The following is a 23986-nucleotide window of genomic DNA, read 5'->3' on the forward strand; positions in this document are numbered from 1 at the left end:
GAAGAAAATGGGAAGACCGTTTAATCCACAGCTGTCCTTTTTGACAACTCAAGGTAGGGCTTCCCTGAGAATAATTATGATGTCATAAGAAGCTTTTTCAGGTACAAAATGCTTTAACGCAGACTAATTTTCACACCAATTTTCCCTGTGAGGCAGGAGACACTCTCACTGCACAGGTACTATTCAGAAAGGCTCAGTGATTTGTCCCAGGTCATGTGATACTGAGTGGTTCAGACAGAACTCAAATCCAGGGCTTCTCACTTCAAACCCTGTGTGCTCTCCTCAAAGACTGACAATACACAAGGCTGCAGAGGCCAGAGTCTCAGCCCCTTTAGGACAGAAATTGATACAAAATATTCTAGGAGAGTATATCTGAGCAGAATTTTCAAAAGGAAAAGCCTAGGCCTTCCCTAACTACAACAGCACATCCCCTTTTGGTCATTTCTGCCGCTATTTCCACCACCACAAAATGATCACTGTGCCAAGTAGTCCACCTTCAATCAACTCTGCCTCCTAGAGCTTTCTATGCCTTTTTTTCTTCATCAGATTAACACTTTTAACATTTGCTTTAATTTTATCTATTTCTTTTAAAGTGATGCTAAGTGCACGGAATACAAGTAGTCCTGAGAATCCATGAGAAGAAATTATTAAGGCTTTGGGCTTCTAATGCATGTATTAGAATTTCCTTTGAGATTTCACTCTGTTTTTAAATGGCTGTCAACCCCTGGGCTAGGAAAGTAAGAACAGGGAATGAGAGTGCTAAAAAAAAAAAATGTCTTACCCCAGGCCAGATGCCTACTCATAGCCTGGTAAAAGTCTTGGGACCTCTAGCTGAGACAGGTAATTTATCTACACCAAAGCAAGGAGAATCCACCCTGCAGAGAAACCCCTACAAGATGAGGCAGACAACAGATTTTTACTTGATCAAAAACTTTTGCTCCTTTCAACCCCTCCTCCCACCCTCATTCAAAATCTGGACTTCTGTGTGGGTCCAAGACAGTGAGACAAAGCAGCTCTAAGAGAGGATGTGTGCAAGGGGAACCCTTCCCTGTTCAACCGTGGAATGCATTCCTTCAGAAACAGCATAAGCCTGCACATACCCTACCTATCCCACTCCCGCACCCCAACTGTGAAGGCAGAAGGGAAAACTGCAGGAACACAGTGTTCATCCATCATAGACCCGGGCTCCCACTTGAATTAGGGGAAGGACACCTCATGAAAAAGCCTACCTATAGTCAGGATCTGTCCCAGAGCAAACCTTACTTTTTGGTCCATTGATCTTGGCTCTCACTGCTCTCCCTGCTCCCCACCCCCACTGCCTCCGCATGTGGGCTCAGAAGTCATCATCTAAAGAATTCCACTGCTCACCTCCTGCATAGCAGCACAGCCCCATGAGGCCGCACACCAGATGGAGGGGATAAAAGTACGAGGTCATGGCTTCTAGCAAGAGGCTTTTTCTTAAACTAACCCTGACTTCTGGAAAAGAGGCAGAGCAGGAGAGTGTCGGGTGAGCTGCTGACGACAGCAGTTTCATGGGTCTTATGTAAAAAGGAAGGAAAAAGCATTCATTAAAAATTTCCCTACTCCCATCCCCAGACCTATTTCTGATCCCACATCTACTTCGTGAAGGCATCTGAGTAGAATGCAGAGACGTTGAAACCAAAGGGTTAGATCCTTCCTATTTGTAGGGACCTATTCAGCAGGCTGCCACACACATGCTGAGGTGGAGGCCAAGTCCTGAATGTGTCCTGTTTCTCCAGGAATTTAGCTCTGATGTCAAGGGAAAAGGTATGGAAGGTGGACTAGAACTCAGGGAAAACTGAGCAGGCTGTTAGCAGGCCTTCAAAATGTTTGTGTGTATTAAACAAAGACGAGGACAGAAGAAAATCGTCATTCCTAGTATCATCATGCTCATTGGGTGACAATGTACACAAGCACCAATCACAAAGGAAAACCAGTCTGAGGAATGGGCAGAGAAACAGAAGTCTCCGAATAAATCAATCAGGTGGAAGAGATTAATCAGACTTTCTCCAGGACTCACTTTTGAGTTGGAGTCTTAAAAGATAAGGTATGGACTGGTGGAGGGCAGTCAGAGAATGCGTTCTAAAGCGAAGGCCCTGGTATGTGCTGAAACTTAGAAGCAAGAATGTGCAAGCAATATATAAGGAATTTCAAGCAAGTACATATTATATACACTGGGGACTACAGAGAAATCAGAACGCTGAGATAAGGGCTTAAATAATGTGAGCTAGCGGCATATGCCTAGACTGTCAGATGGTGCAGAGCCCCTTAGGGCCACACAGCATCTTGCTCTAGGTCAGTAAACACGGGGGTACCTATGGGAAAGCACAAGGATGAGGCCGTTTGTTACACATACAGGGACGAAAAGAGAGCTCCGCTGTAAAGCCTCACAAATGCTAAGTGTTAACTACAACTCACTACCATTTGAGATTCTAGGGTAAATAAGAGACATGAAGTATTCTATCCAGAACTGTGATGCATTCATGTAGGCTTCCAAGCCCAGAATCTGACATAAATCAAGCCAAATGCTTAAGAAATTAAAATTTTAAAAAGAAATAATATGAAATTAAAAATATGTGTTTCTTTCCCTCATTCCCAACCTTAGGGCTTGACTGGCCCCTATGTCCCGTTTGACATACTGGACTTTTTGTGGCTAGTGGATTCATCACCTCCAAGGCCACAGCGAATAGGAGGAGAGCGAAGAAAGAACTTTAGGAACTACAAAACCAGCTAACTGATAAGTGAGAAGATAGTTCTTGTGTGCTACAAGCTTCCAGATAAAGAGGCTGCCAGACAAGAGACAAATTCCAATTTCCTGACTTTCAGTTAGGTCTCTGGCTTCTTGCATTTGTGAAGGTAAAAACAGAGCTATTTACCAAGCTCCTGTCATACTTCCTAACTGAGCTTTCTCAACTTCCGGGGACAAAAATCACAAGGGCAACCTGTTCTTCCACAGCATTTTCCTTGTGCTTTTTTCAGAAAAAGAATAAGCTGACCCTTGGGGCGCCTGGGTGGCGCAGTCGGTTAAGCGTCCGACTTCAGCCAGGTCACGATCTCGCGGTCCGTGAGTTCGAGCCCCGCGTCAGGCTCTGGGCTGATGGCTCAGAGCCTGGAGCCTGTTTCCGATTCTGTGTCTCCCTCTCTCTCTGCCCCTCCCCCGTTCATGCTCTGTCTCTCTCTGTCCCAAAAATAAATAAACGTTGAAAAAAAAAAAAAAAAAAAGAATAAGCTGACCCTTGAACAACACTGGTTTGAATTGCATGGGTGCAGTTATATGCAGATTTTTAAAATAAATACAGTCCAGTACTATAAATGTATTTTTTTCTACCTTATGATTTTCTTAATTATAAGAATACAGAATATATATACAATATATGTGTTAACTGTTATTTTTTAATATATATATATATATTTTTTTTTTAAATGTTTATTTTTGAGAGAGAGAGAGAGAGAGCACAAGAGGTGGAGGGGCAGAGAGAGAGGGGGGACAGAGGAGCCAAAGTGGGCTCCGTGCTGACAGCAGAGAGTCTGATATGGGGCTCAAACTCACGAACCTGAGATCACGACCTGAGCCAAAGTCGGATGCTCAACCAACTGAGCCACCCAAGCCACCCCCATTTATGTTATTGATGTGGGTTCCGGTAAACAGTAAGTTTTTGGAGAATCAAAAGATGGATTTTCGACTGCACAGCAGGTCAGTGCCCATAACTCCTGTGTTGTTCAAGGGTCAGCTGCATTAGAATACACACGCACATGTATGTACACATACACATACACTGAATAAGCCCACAGGTGAGCAGTATCCTATGTTTTTGCTTTACTTAACTGGCACAATTTGGTGCTGGGAGGCAGCCACTTAACAGTGACGGCATTTTTTGGTATCATCTTAGTTTTTTCCTCCTATCCTAGGCAATTTATAAAAAGTGATTTCTGAAACCCTTCACGACAGAAAAAAGCTCAAGGGTTTCATTCAACTGTGACACCACTATGAATTCATTAAGAAGTGTGTTTCAGGTTGCACTATAATTTCCCTATGTAACATAAACCCACGGAATCTGCCATAAGCTGATTGCTCATGCTGCTTATTTTATTTACATTTCTGAATGGAAGGGATTTCAGTACTCATAAAATATCTAACTGACTTATTATTTTTCATCTGCTCTCTCAGGGCAGCTATTATAAAATAGACATAAAGATAGAAGTCTTAACTTGTACGACCGGTTAGGCAACCAAAGAAAAAGTTATTGTTCAAAAGCAATTAAAAAAATAATAATCCAAGGCACTTGGGTGGCTCAGTCAGTTAAGAGTCCAACTTCAGCTCAGGTCATGATCTCACGGTCTGTGAGTTTGAGCCCTGTTTCGGGCTCTGTGCTGACAGCTCGGAGCCTGGAGCCTCCTTTGGATTCTGTATCTCCCTCTCTCTCTGCCCCTCCCCCACTCCCACTCTGTCTCTCTCTCTCTCTCTCAAAAATAAAAATAAACGTTAAAAAAAATAATTCAATAGGGAGCTTGACACCAAACAAAAGATACGGTTACTCTCAATGCCATCTGAAAGATCAAAGTTAAAAAAAATTTTTTAAGTAACTCTATTCATTATCTTTGTCCAAGTCCTAAGGGAATTGGTGGCAGTAGGAACTCGGGGCCTGGAGTCGACTTAACTCTTTCTCTAGAGACCTAGCATTAGCAGACACGGTCTAGGATAAACGAGAACACAGGTGAATGGATGAGAGTGGGCTCCTTACAACCCAGAAATATGAATGTGACTCCTTATTAGCATGTTACAAATCACACTTCTGAACTGGAAGATCCTGTCATGCATCTAACTCACTATCCAGAGATACATTTTCTGTTAACCTACCCAAACACTAATAATTTCTACTTATTCCATCAGATAGAGCAAGCTCAGATGGACTCTTAGAGAACAGTCACCAGTAAATTCCGAAGCCTGATCTGCAGTCTTCTGCCCCTAAGTCATTGTTCAAATCATCCCACTTCCTTTCTTCTGCTGCCACACTGAGTTAAATCAGTATATTCTTTGACCCCTAGTACAACCTTAGGCCTACTCTTCCACTCCATATACTTCCATCATATTATCATATTTATTGATTACACGCCTAATTAGTATAAGCTCCCCAAGGCACAGCTCCCCTGTGCCTATTCTGAAATATGTATTCCAAGGTCATCCCTAATGACCTAGCCAGCACATATATTTGATTGAGCCCAATGAAGATTGGAAATATTTTTTAGTTACTTGGAAAATCTTGGTGGCTCTCCTTATAAAAAGACAGAATTGTCAGGATGCAGAATTGATTGGCAAAATTCAGCTTGGGGAATTTTGGAACCTTATTTCAGTGCCTACCCCAATATCCTTTTATGATTTTTTAAAATTAACATGTGCCTATGTTCAGAATCAGTCACTGCAGGATGCAGCTTTAACATTAACGGTAGGCTCTGGGAAATTTGGAGTGGCTCTTTCCCATCTTTCCCACATGGCCACAGACCCAACTAATTTTAGTCCTAACTCTTGTTCTCCCATTCTGCTTCACAATGACATCATACTGTTTCATATTCTAAACCAGAATGGCCTTTAACCCTTATCAGTCTGTCATTATTAGCAATGAGAGGTTATAAAAGAGGACGATGGAAGTGTAAGTGTGAGAGAGGCCTCTGTCTTATGCTACTATGGCGACTACTATGTGACTCTTAAGGCAAGACCTTTCTTATTTCAATTTTGAATTGTGGAGCACTTCACTTTTTGATGAAGTTTAAACTATTCAGATAGACATAATGAGTACCACAGTTTATAAAGACATGAACTTCATCAGTTAGGTGTAAAGATGAAAGTCCTATGTGTCTCCTGTTTGAAAGAGAATAAAATAGAGACTCCCTTATCTGCCTTGTTTGACTGAAAGGACCCCTGACTAAGCAAAGCCTAGATCTAAAGGGAAAACTCCTCTCTGAGTCTCAAATGACTTTTTAGGTCACTACATCTTATGTGAGGCACGTGAAAATAATTCCTCAGCCACTTCCAGTCAGATGAATAAACATGCAAGGGTGAGCTAATCTATCGCCGTGGCAGCAGCCTCTGTCTTACACGAATGCATCCCTTGCCGGTCTCAAACCCCCTACGGCTAGACTATGAGTTACTTGTGAACAAGTTGTGTTTTATATTTCATAAAGGTACCTGATAACACATTTGTTCACTGAATGAAGGAAGAAACAAGTTCATTAGTAGTAACATCTTAAAATAATGAAGTTGAATGTGGAAAACTTGGGAGTATAGTACAGAATAATCACTGCCATACTATAGCATGTTATAGGACAACAGTTAGCATGTTTTTAAATGCCGAGGCTCTTTAAAAACTAAACTTTGAAAACAAACTAAGATGAGCCCTATTGGAGTCCTTCCAGTCAATAAGCCAATACTGAAAGAAGAATCTTCTCAGAGTATCCAGGACTCTGAACTGCATGTTCTTAGTACAGCTGTTGTTGCTGTTGTTGTTAAAGGCGGTCTTAACAATAGCTAAAATACAGCAAGAGCAAATTAATAAGAAAAGTCTACACAGCTAGGACTTAGCTGAATTACAATCCCTAGGCTCCCATAAAGGGCTAAATCCAAAGGGATCAGAGTCAAGTAAATAAAAAATCCAGCTGAATTTTATCAGAGGGCAAAGTTTCAACTCTGAGTACCTCAGCAACCAAAGATGAATTATGTATAAGATTAGTAAAGTGCCTTCATCTACACCCCAGCCAGAGAACATTTTTCTATCTCATTGTGACTGAAGGAAAAACAGCAATGTCTTTGCTTGCCAAGAATAGTCGTCGCTATACTCTAGATAAGAGTCTAACAAACACTAAGGGATTAAAATTTAATTGTAAAGCTCCTGCTACCTGGGCATAAAAGCTTGAACTCTGGCTTCAGAAAGAAACTGGGACTCTGGCATATTGAACACATGAAAACAAGAGCTGGCGTGTTCCTAACAAAGGGTGTGAGAATATGCTCCCTTTTAAATTCTTCCCCAAACTGCTTCTCTCTCTGTATATCCTATTGGTAATATACAAGTACTCAATAAGAATATAGCCTTTTCAACACTTTGAATAACACATATACATTTCATTTTCAGAATGCCTGAAATTACAGGATGAGATTGAGAGGGTAATTATGTGGTCTGAACTCTCTGAATATCAGTTCTCTTAATTTTGTTGAGCATCACCTAAAGCCAAAATAATTTCTTTTCTTGAGGCTGGCTTCAATCTAATGCCACTATAGAACTAAGGCAGATAATTTTATTTTTTCCTCTAATTTGGAAAGAGCACCATTAACACCCAATCTTGTATTGAGGCCTTATCAGCATTAAAGAACACACCCAAGTTCCCTATTTATTTTGAGATGTTTTTTTAATCTTTATTTATTCTTGAGAGAGAGAGAGAGAGACATACAGACAGAGTGCAAGCAGGGGAGAAACAGAGACAGAGGGAGGCACAGAATCCGAAGCAGGCTCCAGGCTCTGAGCTGTCAGCACATAGTTTCTGAGCCATAGTTTCATGCTTAACCAACTGAGCCACCCAGACACCTCCCAAGTTCCCTACCTATTGATAACAGCTCCTAGAAGTACCTTTACTATCTAAAATCCCCATGTTAGCCAAAAAATACCCACAAGTTAAATTTTAGATCAAAAGTTTATTCTGCTCAGTTAAACTTCCCTCCCTAATCCTTCACAAACTTATTTGATTTTGAAAGAAGAGTGATATTGAAACATAGCGTATATATTTGTACTTTGTATTAAAACTTTTTTTTTTTTTTACCATTTCAGAGAGTCAAATTCCCTCTGAATCATTACAAACCAGCATCTACTGTTTCTTTAGTATTACTGCACATTTCCAAAAGTTAGAAAGACTTAAGTTCTTTATACGGTTGTCTGAGTATGTGATGTAAATAACCAGTGTTCTTCTTTCTTAAGTGACTTACTAGCAAGAAAAGGAATGAAATGATAATGAACCAGTTTGAAGACAGAAAAGCAAATGGGCATTCTTTATTTTAAAGCATCAGAGTTCATCAAATATACTAATACTGTGATGAGTGAAGAGTTCCCCAGGCGGTTTGTATACTTATATTTTTATTTTTGCAGGAAGCATTTTTGCAACCTAAGTGTCCTTTCTATTTTCTGAAAATCAGTATCAGCCTTTTCATTTAAAACTCTGTTTCACTATATGCTAATTTGGATGTAAATTTTAAAAAATAAAAAATAAAATTTAAAAAAATGCTGCAATAAAAAAAAAAACCCTCCAAATTCATCTCCTATAGGAAGACTTCTCTAGCAAAACCACGTTACTATCACCATTCTATCATTCTATATCCCGTTACCATTACTATATTTAGTTTGAAATTTATTCTTTTGTACTTGCTTTGGTGTGAGTTGTGAACTGACATATTATTGAAACCAAGCATATATATCATGACTAAAGGGCTATCTACTGTATGATTTCAAGCAAATTGCTTAACTTGAATGACTCGAACTTCCCCATCCATAAAGCTGGAAAACCACAGTCTGTCTTGCAATGGCTCAGGTAAGAATAAATGAGAATATATGTACACACTATTGAGAGAAGAGATAATAACTAACAGAAATCTAACTTACTCCTGGTTTAAAATCATAATATATTTAAAAAAAAATTTTTTTAACGTTTATTTATTTTTGAGACAGAGAGAGACAGAGCATGAACGGGGGAGGGTCACAGAGAGAGGGAGACACAGAATCTGAAACAGGTTCCAGGCTCTGAGCTGTCAGCACAGAGCCCGACGCGGGGCTCGAACCCATGGACCGTGAGATCATGACCTGAGCCGAAGTCGGGCGCTTAACCGACCGAGCCACCCAGGCACCCCTAAAATCATAATATATTAAGTAGTAGTACAAATTTATTTCCTTTGAGTATTAGTAATTTGATTGGTGGGAGAAGGAGCAAAGTTCGACTCAAGAAACAAGCCAATAAAAACTATTCCTCAAGATTATAATTTTATTCTGCATTCCCATTATTCTCTCCATTTAGAGGACTATGCTGGGTCTGCAAAAAACAAAGATGTTTTCTGAAAGAAAAATCAGTAGGTTTCCTAACATGAATTTTAATATCACTCATGTAATGGGTTTGGAGTGAGCAATTTACATCAATATCTAAGCACAGCTCTTCCAAAAACTGTTATGCAGTCCACTTTGCCCCAAGTGCTAATGATTAAGCAATCAATAGATCAGCAGCAGTTAGTGACAGGATGTTCTAAACTTTGGCATTGAGATGTTCACTTTGAGGGAGAAAGGATGATTAAATATACTGCCAAATAAATTCAGGGTGAGCTTTTGTGAACTTCATACTTGACAGGCACATGTTAATTGGGAAAGAGAGTGCTTTCCATAAACTTCAAAACTGAATTAAACCCTGGAGAAGGAATACAGACATGCATTAAAAAGTACATTGCCAGGACACCTGGGTAGCTCAGTTGGTTGGGCATCCAACTTTGCCTCAGGTAATGATCTTGCGGTTTGTGAGTTCAAGCCCCGTGTTGGGCTCTGTGATGACAGCTCAGAGCCTGGAGCCTGCTTCAGATTCTGTGTCTCCCTCTCTGTCCCTCCCCCACTCATGCTCGCTCTCTCTCTCTCTCTCTCTCTCTCTCTCTCAAAAATAAATAAGCATTAAAAAAAAAAGTACATTAACTTTTATTCTTTTTTTTCCTCCCTTTGAAAAGAAGAATTTAGTACTCAGAAAATATGGATAAAGAAAAACATCAGTGATTTCACAAACTTCTCAGTCTGGTTCTTTTTGAAGGGGAGCAATGAGAATGAAGCATGAGAAATGCCCTTAGTGGAAGTAGAGAACATCTTTTCTCTTGCTAGAAATACCGCTATTTATTAAGAAAATCAAAATTGGAACATGCTAGATTGCCCAAATAAAGACTTCAGTGGCACTAGCAAAGAAACAAAAATATAAACATTTAACATTTTTTGACCTGTCACACAATGGGCTCCTTTATTATCAGTATAATCTCTGGGAAATACCTCAGATATACTACTGTAGAAATAGCATGGTTACAGAACAATATTTTATGCGAATATAAGCTTGGTTACAATTCAAAAATGTTTTAAAAGCTATGTCAGTTCTTAGGAACCAAAGAAGTCTCAAACCTTTGAAAAATAATCCATTTTCAAACAAAGTAAAGAGACTTATTTTCCTTGTCGGTTGAATTTCTGAATGTGACCCTATTTAAGAAAGAGGGATGTAACTATCATAGGTTTTCACTATGAATGAAGTCAGATGGAGAATATAAAAAATTACTTTCACCTATGAACAGATTTCATGTCCCTTGTTATGACAATGGAAAATTAGGAACCTTTAAAAATAATATATTTTTTTCTACCAGTATGTTTCTCAATATAAAGTTATAATTATCTACCAACTTCCCTAGTTACGAGGATGATCTTTGCCCTGGAAAAAAACATGAGAATAGTGTACAAACCTCAAAAGTTTTGATCACTATTCAGTAAAACACACTTGGCCATTTATTTCTGCTTATTATTCTTAAAAATGTAATTGGGGGAGAAAAATATTAATTATTTTTGGGAAGGGGCTGAAGAAATCCCAGTGAGACATTCTGTAGAAAGGTCTTTTGTTAGTATAACATCTGACCTTCTATATCTTTGGAAATCATGCAACTTGGCTAATGTAGTCCTTAAAGAATTAATCAAGCAGATTGTTAGGCCCTAGTTACAGTGGAGCCAGCCAATTATGAGTTGCTCAGAAATTCATCACTGGCATGTCCAACCACATTTTCCCACATAAAGATTAGTAAAAATATGTGGAAACAGGGCCCATTCCCACCTCAGCACAGCTATAATATGCGTTCAGTGAAACAGATTTCAACAGAGGTTTGCTTTAGTGAAACAAACAATTTATTTGGGAATCTTTTTTATTCCTGTCTTTACCCACTAACACCTTTTTCTGCCAAGTTGCAAAGGCTATCCTATTTAGTTAAAACCCAACTAGGGATTTTTATATTCAAACACACTTCTGAATTCAAAGTACTAAAGTCACATGCCACAAGCCTGAATTCATCAGCAAGTTAGTGAAATCCCCAAAGACCATCTTTAGTCTTCACTGCTGTGATAACGCCCTCCCAAGGCTTACTAAGAAGAAAGCTTTTCTTGCAAGAGAGAAATGAAAGGGGCCAGAGTAGATGAAGATTGGTTCTCTAAGGAGAGGGCAGTGCTGCTCTTAAATAAAGAAGCTCCTTTCAGATAAGCAGAATCAGATTCCAGTTCATTTGGTTTGCTGGCTACCCTTACTTTGAACTCTCATATTTAACCCAGCAGGCTTCAAAGCAGGTGAGAAAATGACCTACCACTTAAAAGCAATTTTTCCTTTTTCAGGAATTCTGGCCTTGGAGAATATCAGCTCTGATATCAGCACATTCCACATCTCCAGGGACTTATGCATTTTTTTATTATTATTATTGCTCTATGTCGAATGTCAGGCTTGGTTTTCATCTCAGCCAGGAAAAAAACACAAGAAAAAAGTCCTAACTTGCTGACACTGAAGTCTTATTCCATATAGCTTTATACCATGCAAAAAAAACAAAAAACAAAAAACAAAAAACAAAAAACAAAACAACAACCAGGCACTAAAACCACTAACCATTCTAGTTCATTCCCTTCCATTTATCTCAATCTGATGTACAATGGGGTTATTAAAAATCATTAATCCGTAGTGCCTTGCTTCACAAAAAAAGCAATTTTGGAACAAATGTATTTTAACAAATTCAAAGTAAATTACTCTAGCATGTGAGCTAAAACAAAAATATATATTAGATGAGGAGGGGACCATGACAACAATGGAAGAAATTTAGGAAATTTTCTTAAATTGTTTTGCCTTCCTAAATAGATTGAGTTCTACTATATTTGGCTATCAAATATATGACTTAATTGAAAACCCTAACATAGGCAGTTTGCAATTTACCAATAGTTTCTGTTCTACGAGGCAGTTTGCCAGCTCCTAGAATCTGAAACATTTCTCCCCTTTTGGTGGTACAAATACACATAGTGTACCAGCAGTATGGTACTGACAGTCTTGTTTAAATGACACATAACCACCATTTATACTACAATTTCTGTGGGAAACACATTTTGAATGTACTATTGGGACATGGCTCCTGCAGCGTGAAGGGGGTAGTATTCTTCACTACAGCTGCACTTTGGTGATAATGATGACCATGACGGGTGACAACAACAGTAACACTCCCCTAGTTTCTACTATGGACAGACGTGAGTCTAAACACCTGACATATTTTAAACTCATTTAACCCTCACAAAAACCCATGAGGTAGTACCACTCTCATTTCACGATGAGGGGGAGAAATGGTTAAGTAACTTATCTGAAGTTGCACAGACAGTAAATGTCAGGGCTGGAACTCAAAGCAAAGCAGTTTGGCTCCAGAACCTATGCTCATCACCATTCTGCAATGCTGCCCCTTCTCTACCTCAAAAAAGTGGCACTATCCAGGCAATCTACGTTCCTCCTATGGGGGTAGAGGAGAGCAGGGCTTCTTAGATTTTAAATGTGCATATAGGATCACCTGGGGGTCATGTTAAAAAGCAGATTCAGGACGTGTGGAGTGGTGCCTGAGGCTATGTCTTTCTAACAAGCTCCTGGGTGATGGTGATGTTCCTACCACATAGACCATGCTGGGTGATGGTGACGTTCCTACTCTATAGACCACACTATATTAAGAGGTGAAGAAGTAGAATTTGAGCCTCCAGCTCCGTTGCGGGCTGGTTGGCTGTTAGGCATTTATACGTTGTGTTCATAAGATGGGGATGGCCCTTATGTAATAATTTTCCATAAAGTCTTCAATGAAACCTGACTTTGATACTGCAGCATACCAAATATTGATTTCCAGGTACTTTCAGTAAATAGTTAGCTTTTAGGAACTTACAATGTGCATGTAAAGGCCAGAGGATAAAATGTGGCTATAAAAGTTTGCTGTGAGGCACATTTTTCACTATATACCACCAACCATACAAATATCAAAAGATAGTAAATAAATGCCTGTTTATTGTTCACTAACTAGAATCACAGTAAATTAATAACTTTTGGTCTAAAAAAAAGTGTCCACTTTAAAATATATAATTATTCATTCTCAGACTCTTCTAGAAGAGTGCTAAGGAGCTTGTGCTATGTAATCTTAAAGGCTCTTCCGGTGCCATCAGCAATGTCTCAGGTAAAGACAGACACTATATACTAACATGAATGGACAGAACAGATAGTGAGTACACTCCGCATTATTTTTAGCTGGAAGTATACTACTAACAATTGCTACCTATCAATTCCAGATTCTAGATCTTGCTCCTCACTCAATTTTATCTTTTCCCCACTGCCCTGAGAGAAACCCAAGGAGTTTTCCACTGTTTGCCTGTGATCTCAAATACACAGCTGCATATATTTTTCCAGTTGTTAAATGGACAGGATTCCTTTTCTAGTCAACTTTTTCCATGCCAGATTACACAGTAAGGTCATTTCAGTTTGAGATGCACTCACTCCCTAGGCAGCACCACTGCGAATAACAGTTATGGTATGATCACTACACTTCCCTTTTACACTAAAAGGAAATAGTCCGTTTCCAACCCAAATATCTATACTCCCTGAACAACAGTGGGAAGTCATTCCCCTTGAAGACTGACCCAGAATCAAGTGCAGTCGCAGACTCCTAGGCCTACAGCCAGTGGCAAGTTAACACATTATACAGTTGACCTTCAGGGAAAAAGGGAAACCAGTGCTTTTACTACTGGTGCCAAAAGAAAACCAACTGATCTTTAAGGCACAAAATAAACTGTTCTTAAGGCAGAAAAAGAAATTGTGAGGAAACAGAGAGTCAAAATGGAGGCATATAGAGAAAAATATAGAAATTACATTACCGAGTAAGGGCCAGTGTTTCTACAGTTCTCAATGCTTTTTGATCTGGGACTAGAATGAATTAGCATTTTCCTTTTGGGTTTGAACTATTATTACCTGGTAAAAATGCCAAGATGTACAAGAAAGACACATTTTTTTAAAGGCTCAGAGACTTAAAGGGACTTATCTTTGGTAATTTTACTTTAAGCCAGTGACACTAATTACTAACTTTATGTAGAAGAGTAAATAATCATGGGATACTCTCTCTAATATCAAGTACTTTCTGGACCTGGGTCAGGAAATGGGGAAGTAGTTCAAAATTGAAGGACAAAAATGAAACTAAAGGTCTATACATGGTTTTACACCCAAGATTGGGGAAAGTCAATAAGAACATGAAGATACAACACGGAGAAGCTTTGAGTAAAGAAGCGTATTCTGTACTCAGGGCAAATGTCGCATCTGTCCCATCTTACCTACTCATTCTCCATCAGCAAACCTTACAACTGATGATTTCATTTAAATGGAAAAATCAAAATTTGTTTACAAAATAGGGAATTTTTTTAAATGCCAAAAAGAAAGCATTTAAAAGAGTTGGATTATTCCTCAGCTAGTAACAAGCGCTGGGTTTACCACCAAAAGTGATCTACAAAGACCAACTGTATAATGTTACACCATTGTAGTCTTTAAATTTTTAAGCAACAAAAATATAGCTCAAGTCACCAAGAAACTTATGTTTGACATATTTATGGCAGCAACTTTACAAATCAGTTCCTGTAATTTACTATAACAAACATCTTCCACTGATCAACTGGCTTAGCACAAACAGATCAGAGATGGTTTCTTGTGTGTTTTACAAATACTCTACACAAGTCCTTGAGATCATACTTACAGCTTTAGCAAAAACACCCATGATTTCAGGAAACTGGTGTGTGAGAAGAGCTATCATTGCTGTAGAAGAACACAGTCCTGCTGTGAAATGGATGAAAAAAGGAAGCTCCTTCTTTGGGTAAACAGAAACATGATGAAAGGCTGCAAGGGAGAAAAGGTTGAAATGGATTTTATTTAAGAATACAGTGTAAGCCAGTTTTAATATTTTCAAACAAAGTTTATTTTTTAAAACTAAAAAGGAAAATCATTTTTTTTTTTTTAAAAAAAAGAACAAGGCATCTCGGGATAGCAAGATAGAAGAGAGTTATTCATTATTTATTCCAGCATCAACAGCCTATCTACGGAGCCAGATGACTGTGCTGGGGACTAAGAATAGGATGGCATCGTGGGAAAGAACATTAATTGTAAAGTCATGCTGAGGTGCTTTTGAAAAAGAGCTTTGTCACTTATTAGCTGTGTGATCTTGAATAAGTTGCTAAACCCTCTCATAGTTGCTATGGAGTTGTTATGATGAACACTGTAAGTCCTTACTAAATGTGAGTTGTTATAATTCTTGTTCTTTAGGAGCTCAGAGACAAGTACAGAATCAAGAGACAGATGTGTGATTGCAGATTTCCCAGAACCACAATTTTACCCAGTTATTAATAAATGTTCTATCTGTAGCACTTCATAGAGCACTATAAAACCTGAACTAGAACACCAAAGCCCTAGGATTCTGATCATAAACCAAGTACCCTGTCTTCTTTTACCACATTCACACATTAAATCAGGGATTATTTTTCTAAAGACTGGATATTCCATTACTAACAGTATTCAAGCATTTATATCTTATTTAAAATTTGATTGGAAATACCTGCATACCAATGCTGATGAGCGTATTACCATGCTTGGCACATAGTAGGTGCTCAATAAACGTCTGTTAAACTGAGAGCTATTCTGGGACTTCATTAGTCCAGTAAGTTAACTGCTCAGGGCTGGACACAAACCCAGGAATTCCTGATGTAATATCCTACATAAGTAAGGGATGACTAATTCAGTGCTGAATCAAGGTCAGCTATAAATTTCACTTTTTTAAACATAATGATTCACAGAGAAGATTACACCTAAGTTTCCTTTGGTAGCCATATTTTTTATGTCTTATACTATACTATGAAAGAATATGCCAAAAACCAAACTCATTAAAAATCCAGAAAATTTCCAGAGGCTTGAATCACTTTTAAAGTAGAAACACACCAAATCTGAACTTTTTAAAAACGTTAGAAACATTAGAAGCTACGGACAACATTGAACTTTCGGCACCCAAAAAACCAGCAGTCCCTTTTGCCCTGTCCCTCAGCCATGAGAAGACAACTTCTTCTAGCAAACCAAGAGAGGCAAACCATTGTACTTGCAAAGACAGGGAACACTTAAATATACCAATGGTCACTAATACTCTTATTACGTGACAGATGGCAACATTAATAAAGTTAATCAAACTGTATGGCATTTTATGGCTCACAAAGTGCTTTAATTTACATTAGTTTGATTTTTTCCCAATTTCCCTAAGAGATAGATATTATTTCCACTTTATAAGGCAGAAAACTATATAGCTTTAGTAAGATAATCTCCTAAAATATGAAATTTTTATACTATAGGAGAGACTTAAGTTTTTCTTTTTGGATTGCTTTCTGTAGATTCACTTGTCAGTCAATGTTTGGCTAATACATCAATATAATGGATGACTAGTACAGAAACACTCCCTTGGAAGTAAAGTTCAAATTTCATCACTGGCTTGTAGAGAAAAATTTATCAGGAGGCATAAAAGACAACTAAATAGCTATGTGAACTAAGGGAATAGTTCAAGTCTGAGCTTATGAGGTTCATAAGCAAATTCCAGAATGTTGTAAGTCATATCAAGGTTGAAGGAGAATTGAAAACAAAAAAACATTAAGTACTCCTGGGTATTAGAACTCCACATTATTAAAAATTTGTTCATTCTACCACAGTCAGACACAGACAAATATTCTCAGAACAAACAATATAATCAAACAAAGACCCCAGCATATCCCTCTTCTCCTACCTCCTGGAATTTGCAAATGTCTAAGTACCCTAGAAATAATAAAGGCCTGCCAAAAAGCAAACTCTCTGTTCTCATAAGCTGGGACTCTGGCAATACGTGCGAAAAACCCTGACTTTATTCATATTACTATGTAAAATTGGCCTTATATCAGGCAACCTTTATAATTTTGGGGAGGGGTATTTTAGGCTAAATGTATTATCCTAATATAATATACTCTTGCATATTGATGCTCCATAATCAAAGATTTATTCTTTTGCCTTATTTTTGTTAAAATGGAAAACAACAAGAGCAACTACTACCAGCACCATCCTAGGAAAGAAAATAAAATTTCTCTCACTAATGACATTCTAATTGCTGAAGTCAATGGATTCTTCTCAGTAATCACCTTCCTTGGTATCAGATACTCCTCCTCACTTGGATTTTTTCCCCTCTTTTTAGTTCCTAGCCTATCTAGTTCTGGTTCTTGTCCTGTCCCTGACCACTACTTCACTGAATCTTCCAGACTCCTTATCAGCCACCCATTCCTTCAACATTTTTGTGCCCCCATGGTTCTGCTCTTAGCTTACTTCTCACTCTACAGTTTCCCTTAGTGATCTCATTCATAGCTAGAAAATGATGACTACCAAGTTGGTTCGGTGAGGTAGAGAGATATCAAGAGAAAGAGGTATCAGAACCCTTGGCAATTTTGTTTACGCAACCTGACCCTGTCCCTAGCCCACAGCTAAATGAACCAGGAATGGACACATGGATTCTGATTCTGTCAGCATCTGATTCTGTCTCCCAGAAGTCTTACAAGCAGGATTGAGTTATTATTCATACTGTACTATTTGCCTGAACTGATGACATGTAAACTAGAGCGATGTAGGGGCATCAAGTTTGGCTACATGAGTGTCTAAGAAGGGAAAGCCAAACTACCAAGAGAAAGATATAAAAATGAAGCAGACACACTGAGAGAAGCAGAAAGGAGAGCTCACACAAAAAGGAGATGGCACTGGGGAAGGAAAAAAAAGAAAAGCGAGAATACGAGAGCCTGAAAAAGGCAGCCTGAGATAAAGATATACAGATAACTGACTCCTGGAAATCTTTATAGCCTTCTAGTTTTTGGTTCTAGTCCCTTCTGAGGTCCAACTGTAATTGCTGCTTTGGGATTCTTTGAGATAATCCAGTCTTCTAACAAATTCCCTTTAAGTTTAAAACAGCTCTCTATTACTTTTATCTAAAGAATACCTACAACATTTACTATTTATATGTATATTTCTTATAAACATATCTTAGAACCATATATTATTTAGAAATATAAATAATATGTATATATATAATGTGTGTGTGAAACAGATTATGTAATAAGATATTTAAGCATGCATACACATATGCACACACACGTGTGTGTGGGCATGGGTGAAAGGTTACACATACAACATATTCAAAGCCTGAATTTATTTACTTTCCCGACTCCTGTTCCCAAACTTGCTCCTTGTGCTGTATGTTGGATTTACCATTCTTCAAGTCATTCAAGTCAGATTTAGGAATCATCCCTGACCTTAGAGAGATAGGCACTCCGCATTCCAGCTTCCTTAAAATCTATTCCATACACACAGCACTTAACACATTGTTTATCAGTCTTTGTATTAACTCGTAAGCAGTTCAGGAGTTTGGAGTAGGATAAAGAGGAAAAGGTGCTAATATTTAATATTTTTGTTGAGTGCTTACAATATACTTAGCATGTTTATAAGAATGCATTAACAAATTTGACTAATTAAAATATTTACACAATTTTCACGATGAACATTATAGAAATACCCAAAGATATGATAAAGAGAATCCTGGCCTTCAAGTTTACAATCTAGAAGGGGGAGGTTAAGAAGTTCACAAAATACTTTGAGAGTTCAAAGAAAAGACAGGTAAATTATCTCAGAGGATGGAAGAAAATAAAAGACCCTGGGAGAAAAATATCAGCATACTCAACTTCCATAATCTCTCCTAAATTTTCATCTATTTGTTTGAACTTTTCAGTTCCCTAAATTTGGCGTTTGTAAAACTGCAACTTTCCTCGTTAGACTTGAGCTCTAACAGCCCCAGAACTGTAAAAACTATGGCACAGGTTTATATCACATAAGGAAACATGGTGCTAGTGTTTACACCCTTCAGCATGCTTATTTATTGGTTAAATCATAAAAAGAAAAATTAAACAGAAATTTACCAGTTCACAGAAAAAAAGTGCAACTCGGACAAATAAATATAGACCATTCTTTTGAGAAGTTTGGCTTCCTGAAAGCAGGGACTCAGTGGGACTTTCAGCAATCATAACCCTACATATTTCTGGTTCTCTTCCTAAGTCTATGACTGCTCTTCTTAAAACTGCAAAGTGTAGTCTCTCCAATTTCATTCTTTGTAAAGACTGTTTTGACAATTCTGAGTCTTTTACCTTCCCATATAAATTTTGGGATCAGCTTGTCAATTTCTGCAAAAATCTCTCCTGGAATTTTGGTAGGGATTGTATTAAATCTATAGATCAATTTGGAGAGAACTGTCATATAAATAATATCGAGTCTTCCAATCAGTAAACATGGAACGCCTCTCCATTTACTTAGATTTGTCTTTAATTTCTCTCAGCAAATTATGTAGGTTTTTTTTTAGTATACAAGCTTTGCACTTCTTTCACCAAATTATTCCTAAATTGTTTCTTCTTTTTGATGCCACCATGATTAGAAACGTTTTCTAAATTTCATTTCTGGATTGCTTATTCACTGCCAGTATTTAAACATGCAACTGCGTTTTATACTCTGATATTATATCCTGCAACTTTGCTGAACTTATTAGTTCTAATAGTATTTTTATGAATTTCTTAGGATTTCCTACATAGACGATGATGTCATCTATGAATAAAGATTGTTTTTCTTCTTCCTTTCCAATATGAATGTCTTTTATTTATTTTTCTTGCTTGATTGCACTGACTAGGACCCCTAGTACAATGCTGAAGAGAAGTGGGAGGGGCAGACATCCTTGCCTTATTCCTAACTTAGGGAGAAAGCATTCAGTCTTTCACCACTTAAGTATGATGTCAGTTGTGGGGTTTTTGTAGATGCTCTTTATCAGGTTGAGGAAATTCTCTTTCATTCCTAATTTTTTCAAAATTTTTATCATGAATGGGCGTTGGATTTTTATCAGACCCTTTCTCTGTATCCACTGTCATTTATTCTAATAACATGATGCATTGCCTTTTCAAATGTTAAACCACTTGCATTTGTGAGGTAAATCCCACTTGGTCATGGAGTATAATCCTTTTTATATGTGGCTGGATTCAGTTTGCTAATATTTGTTGAACATGTTTGTATCTGTATTCATGAGGGATATTGTTCTATAGTTTTCTTTTCTTGTAATGTCTTTGGTTTTGGTATCAGGGTCATACTGGTCTCGCAGAATAAGCTGAGCAGTGTTCCCTCCTCCTTTATTTTCTGAAAAGAGTTTGTGAATGAATGGTATTATTTCTTCTTTAAATGCTTATTAGTTGACTGTTCTTTTAAATATCTTCAATTTTTGTGTTCTTTATCACATCTAACACAGAATTTTACCCCCAAAATACATGGGAATGAACTGAATTTTGCAACTACATCTAAGAAATGGCTAAAATAGTATTTTAAACAGTATCCTGAATTTCAACCAAAGGCACTTTTATCATGAGAAAATACTATGAAAAACAATCTCACAACTACTTTTAAGTTTAGGAAAACTAGAATATTTACTTACTAGGTAATAGCTCTCTATCAGCAGTCTCTGTGCAGCTGGGATAAGGGTAAAATAGATGGCCTTTCTCTAAAGGGTATGGAATCATTCTAAAAGCTGAGGAAAAAAAATATATAGTTTGACATTTAATTCAGACTCACTTTCATCCCATACTACAAATCAAAGCTACTGTGGAGACATATTTTTACAAAATTTTCATACAGCATTTATTAATTCCTTTAGAGATATCTTTTAGATGAAAGACACAAAGGAAGCAAAAGAAGGAATAAGGGGAAGAATAAGATTTATTCAGAGCATGAAGGGAGTAGTGGATAACAAGGTTGCTGAGTCCTTCTTGCCTCTGTCTCCTCACTACAAACACAACAGACTTAACTCTGTGGGTATAACTTCCTTTTCTTCTAGGAGCCTTCATAAAATTGCAACATGTATCACTGTTGTTACCATGACTGTTGGCAGCCCAGAAAGAGTTCCCAATGGCTACTAACTTCATGTGTTAGGTGTCACCAAAGTTTTCTACAAGCAGAATTTAATTTAGTTCTGAGGTCACCAAAGTATGGCCCTTTGGCCAGATCTGGACCACTATTTATGTTTGCAAATAAAATTTTGTTAGAATACAGATGTTAAAACTGCTTGTTCATTTATATATTATGTTAGGCTGCTTTCATGCTACAAGAGTTGGGTAGCTGTAACAGAGACTATGGCTCACAAAGACTAAAGATTTACCATCTGCTTTTTTACAGAAAAAATTTACCTATCCCTGATCTAGATTATCACCAACTCTTGAAGACTTCTTAAAGGGGGAATCTTTGTTTACTACTTAACTAGCTAAGTATTCATCAAAACTGTGATTAAGTTTTGTTTTTCCTTTAGTGCTTAGCTCTATAAACTTTTGTCAAGGGGTGCATAGGTGGCTCAGCTGGTTAACTGTCCGACTCTTAATTTCAGCTGAGGTCACGATCTTACAGTTCGTGAGATACCAGGATCAAACCCGGTATCGGACTCTGTGCTGACAGCATGGAGCCTGCTTGGCATTCTCTCTCCCTCTCTCGCTGCCCCTCCCCTGCTCACACTCTGTCTCTCTCTCTCAAAATAAATAAATAAACATTTAAAAAAACTTTTGTCAAAATATGAATTTTGTTCTGCCACAATAAAAAGTGGGGATTTGTCCAAAGTCACAAAGCAAATCAGTGGTAACACTAGAAAAATCATTCATAAAGAAGACTATTTATGAAATTCAGCGTAAGTCACATCCTTATTGAAAACCTCTTATGTGCCAGGCAGACCATTAGGCACTGAAGACACAAACAGGATCAATGAGATAGAGTACCAGGCTTTGAGGAGCTTTTAGACTACTAGAGAGACAGCAAAAAGAAGCCTAATGACACAAAGACATTCTGCTCCTCAGTTTTATTAGTCCCAATTTCATTAATCTGCATATTGTCAGAGGTAAGCATAGTGTCTGACTCTTGGCAAGTAGTTAATGCATAGATTCCCAAATTCTCTTTGCCTCAAGGATACATGGTGTCCTTCATGTCTCAGTAATTTTTTATGATGCCCCTAGGCTGAAAGAAATATAACAATTCCACTTAAGTAGTGGATCCAAACAACTTTAAAGGTTTGTGTGCTAACAACTTAGCAGTGAATTTAAAAAAAAAAAAAAAAAAAAAAAAAAAAAACTTAAAGGAAAAAATAATTATTTCATTTTTTTTTAATTTTTTAATTTTTTAAAGTAATCTCTACCCCCATGTGGGGCTTGAAACTACAACCCCAAGATCAAGAGTCACATGTTCTACTCACTGGGCCAGCCAGGTGCCCCCAATTATTTCATTTTTAAACAACCATCTTTTCTTACTAGTGGGATGTATGTACCTGTTGGGCGCTGCATACCTTTTCAAACCTTGGAGTCAGATTGGACACTGCCATCGTCATTTCCTGTTCCACACTGATTTGTGTGTGTGTGTGTGTGTGTGTGTGTGTGGTACTTCTTTTAATCACAGCAGCTAATAAAAAACCCAGCTTTGCAAAGCTTTGACAACATCAAGAGACAATGGAGAGCCACCTAATGGTGAAACCTTGAACTACATGGAACTAACAATGATGCCTGACACATATTGAGTATTACTGTTGTTTCCACTGAAATTTTTAAATATGCCATGGCACTCTTATGAATTTGCCGCAACGCCCCAAGGTGCCTCAGTGCAAAGTTTGGGAACTGAGGGGGATCAACCAACTCTAGTTAATGAGTATTGAATTTATTTTTGAATTTTTAATGGTAGCAGAAATTCACTTTCCAAGACAATTATTATAAAAATTCAACTGATAAAACATTTTGATCAAGCTTTTTCATTTTCTTTTTTTTTTTTAATTTTTTTTTCAACGTTTATTTATTTTTGGGACAGAGAGAGACAAAGCATGAACGGGGGAGGGGCAGAGAGAGAGGGAGACACAGAATCGGAAACAGGCTCCAGGCTCTGAGCCATCAGCCCATAGCCCGACGCGGGGCTCGAACTCACGGACCGCGAGATCGTGACCTGGCTGAAGTCGGACGCTTAACCGACTGCGCCACCCAGGCGCCCCCAAGCTTTTTCATTTTCTAAATGATTTTAAGAAGTTACAAATAAGAGATCTGGTAGTTAATTGAAAAACAACCTAGTTCTCCAAAGATATACAAATGGCCAATTAGCACGTTAAAAAATGTTCAACAGCACTAATTATAAGGAAAATACAAATCAAAACCACAATGATATACCACTTCACACCCATCAGTGTGGCTATTAAAAAAAAAAAGGCAAGTGTTGACAAGGATATAGGGAAAGTGAAAACCTGTGCATTGCTGGCGGAATGTAAATGGGTGTAGCTGCCATAGAAAATAGTATGACAGTTCCTCAAAACATTGAACATAGAATTATATAATCTACCAGTTCCACTTCTAGGTATATACCCAAAAAAACTGAAAGTAGGAACTTAAACAGATATTCGTATACCCATGTTCATAGCAGCATTATTCATAATAGCCAAAAGGTGGAAACAACCCAAATATCCACTGACAGATGACTATATAAACAAAGTATGGTGTATATATACAATGGAAGATTACTCAGCCCTAAGAAGTAATGATTTTTTGACACATGCTACAACATTATGCTCAGTGAGGTAAGCCTGATTTAATGAGACAAAGATTGTACAATTTCACTACAGAAGATACCTAGACTAGTCAAACTTATAGAGACAGAAAGCAGAATAGTTACCAAGGGCTGGAGAGGAAGGAAGAATGGGGAGTCATTATCTAATGGGTATAGAATTTCAGTCTGGGATGATGAAAATGCTCTGGGAATAGAAGAT

At 37.8% G+C, this 23986-nt stretch overlaps 1 protein-coding gene across 5 annotated transcripts in view; it reads right to left on the reverse strand.

Moving 5' to 3' along the window:
- ST7L (suppression of tumorigenicity 7 like) overlaps positions 1-23986 on the reverse strand; it is an 82986-nt gene that overhangs the window by 7804 nt on the left and 51196 nt on the right. For all 5 annotated transcript variants that reach the window (XM_045478666.1, XM_045478664.1, XM_045478663.1 and 2 more), the window contains exons 13-14: positions 20648-20740; positions 14843-14982 (exon numbers count right to left, since the gene is read on the reverse strand). In XM_045478666.1, the coding sequence (XP_045334622.1) occupies positions 14843-14982; positions 20648-20740 (233 nt within the window). The remainder of the gene's footprint in view (positions 1-14842; positions 14983-20647; positions 20741-23986) is intronic.

The sequence above is a fragment of the Leopardus geoffroyi genome, chromosome C1, assembly GCF_018350155.1.
Source record: "Leopardus geoffroyi isolate Oge1 chromosome C1, O.geoffroyi_Oge1_pat1.0, whole genome shotgun sequence".
Taxonomy (NCBI): domain Eukaryota; kingdom Metazoa; phylum Chordata; class Mammalia; order Carnivora; family Felidae; genus Leopardus; species Leopardus geoffroyi.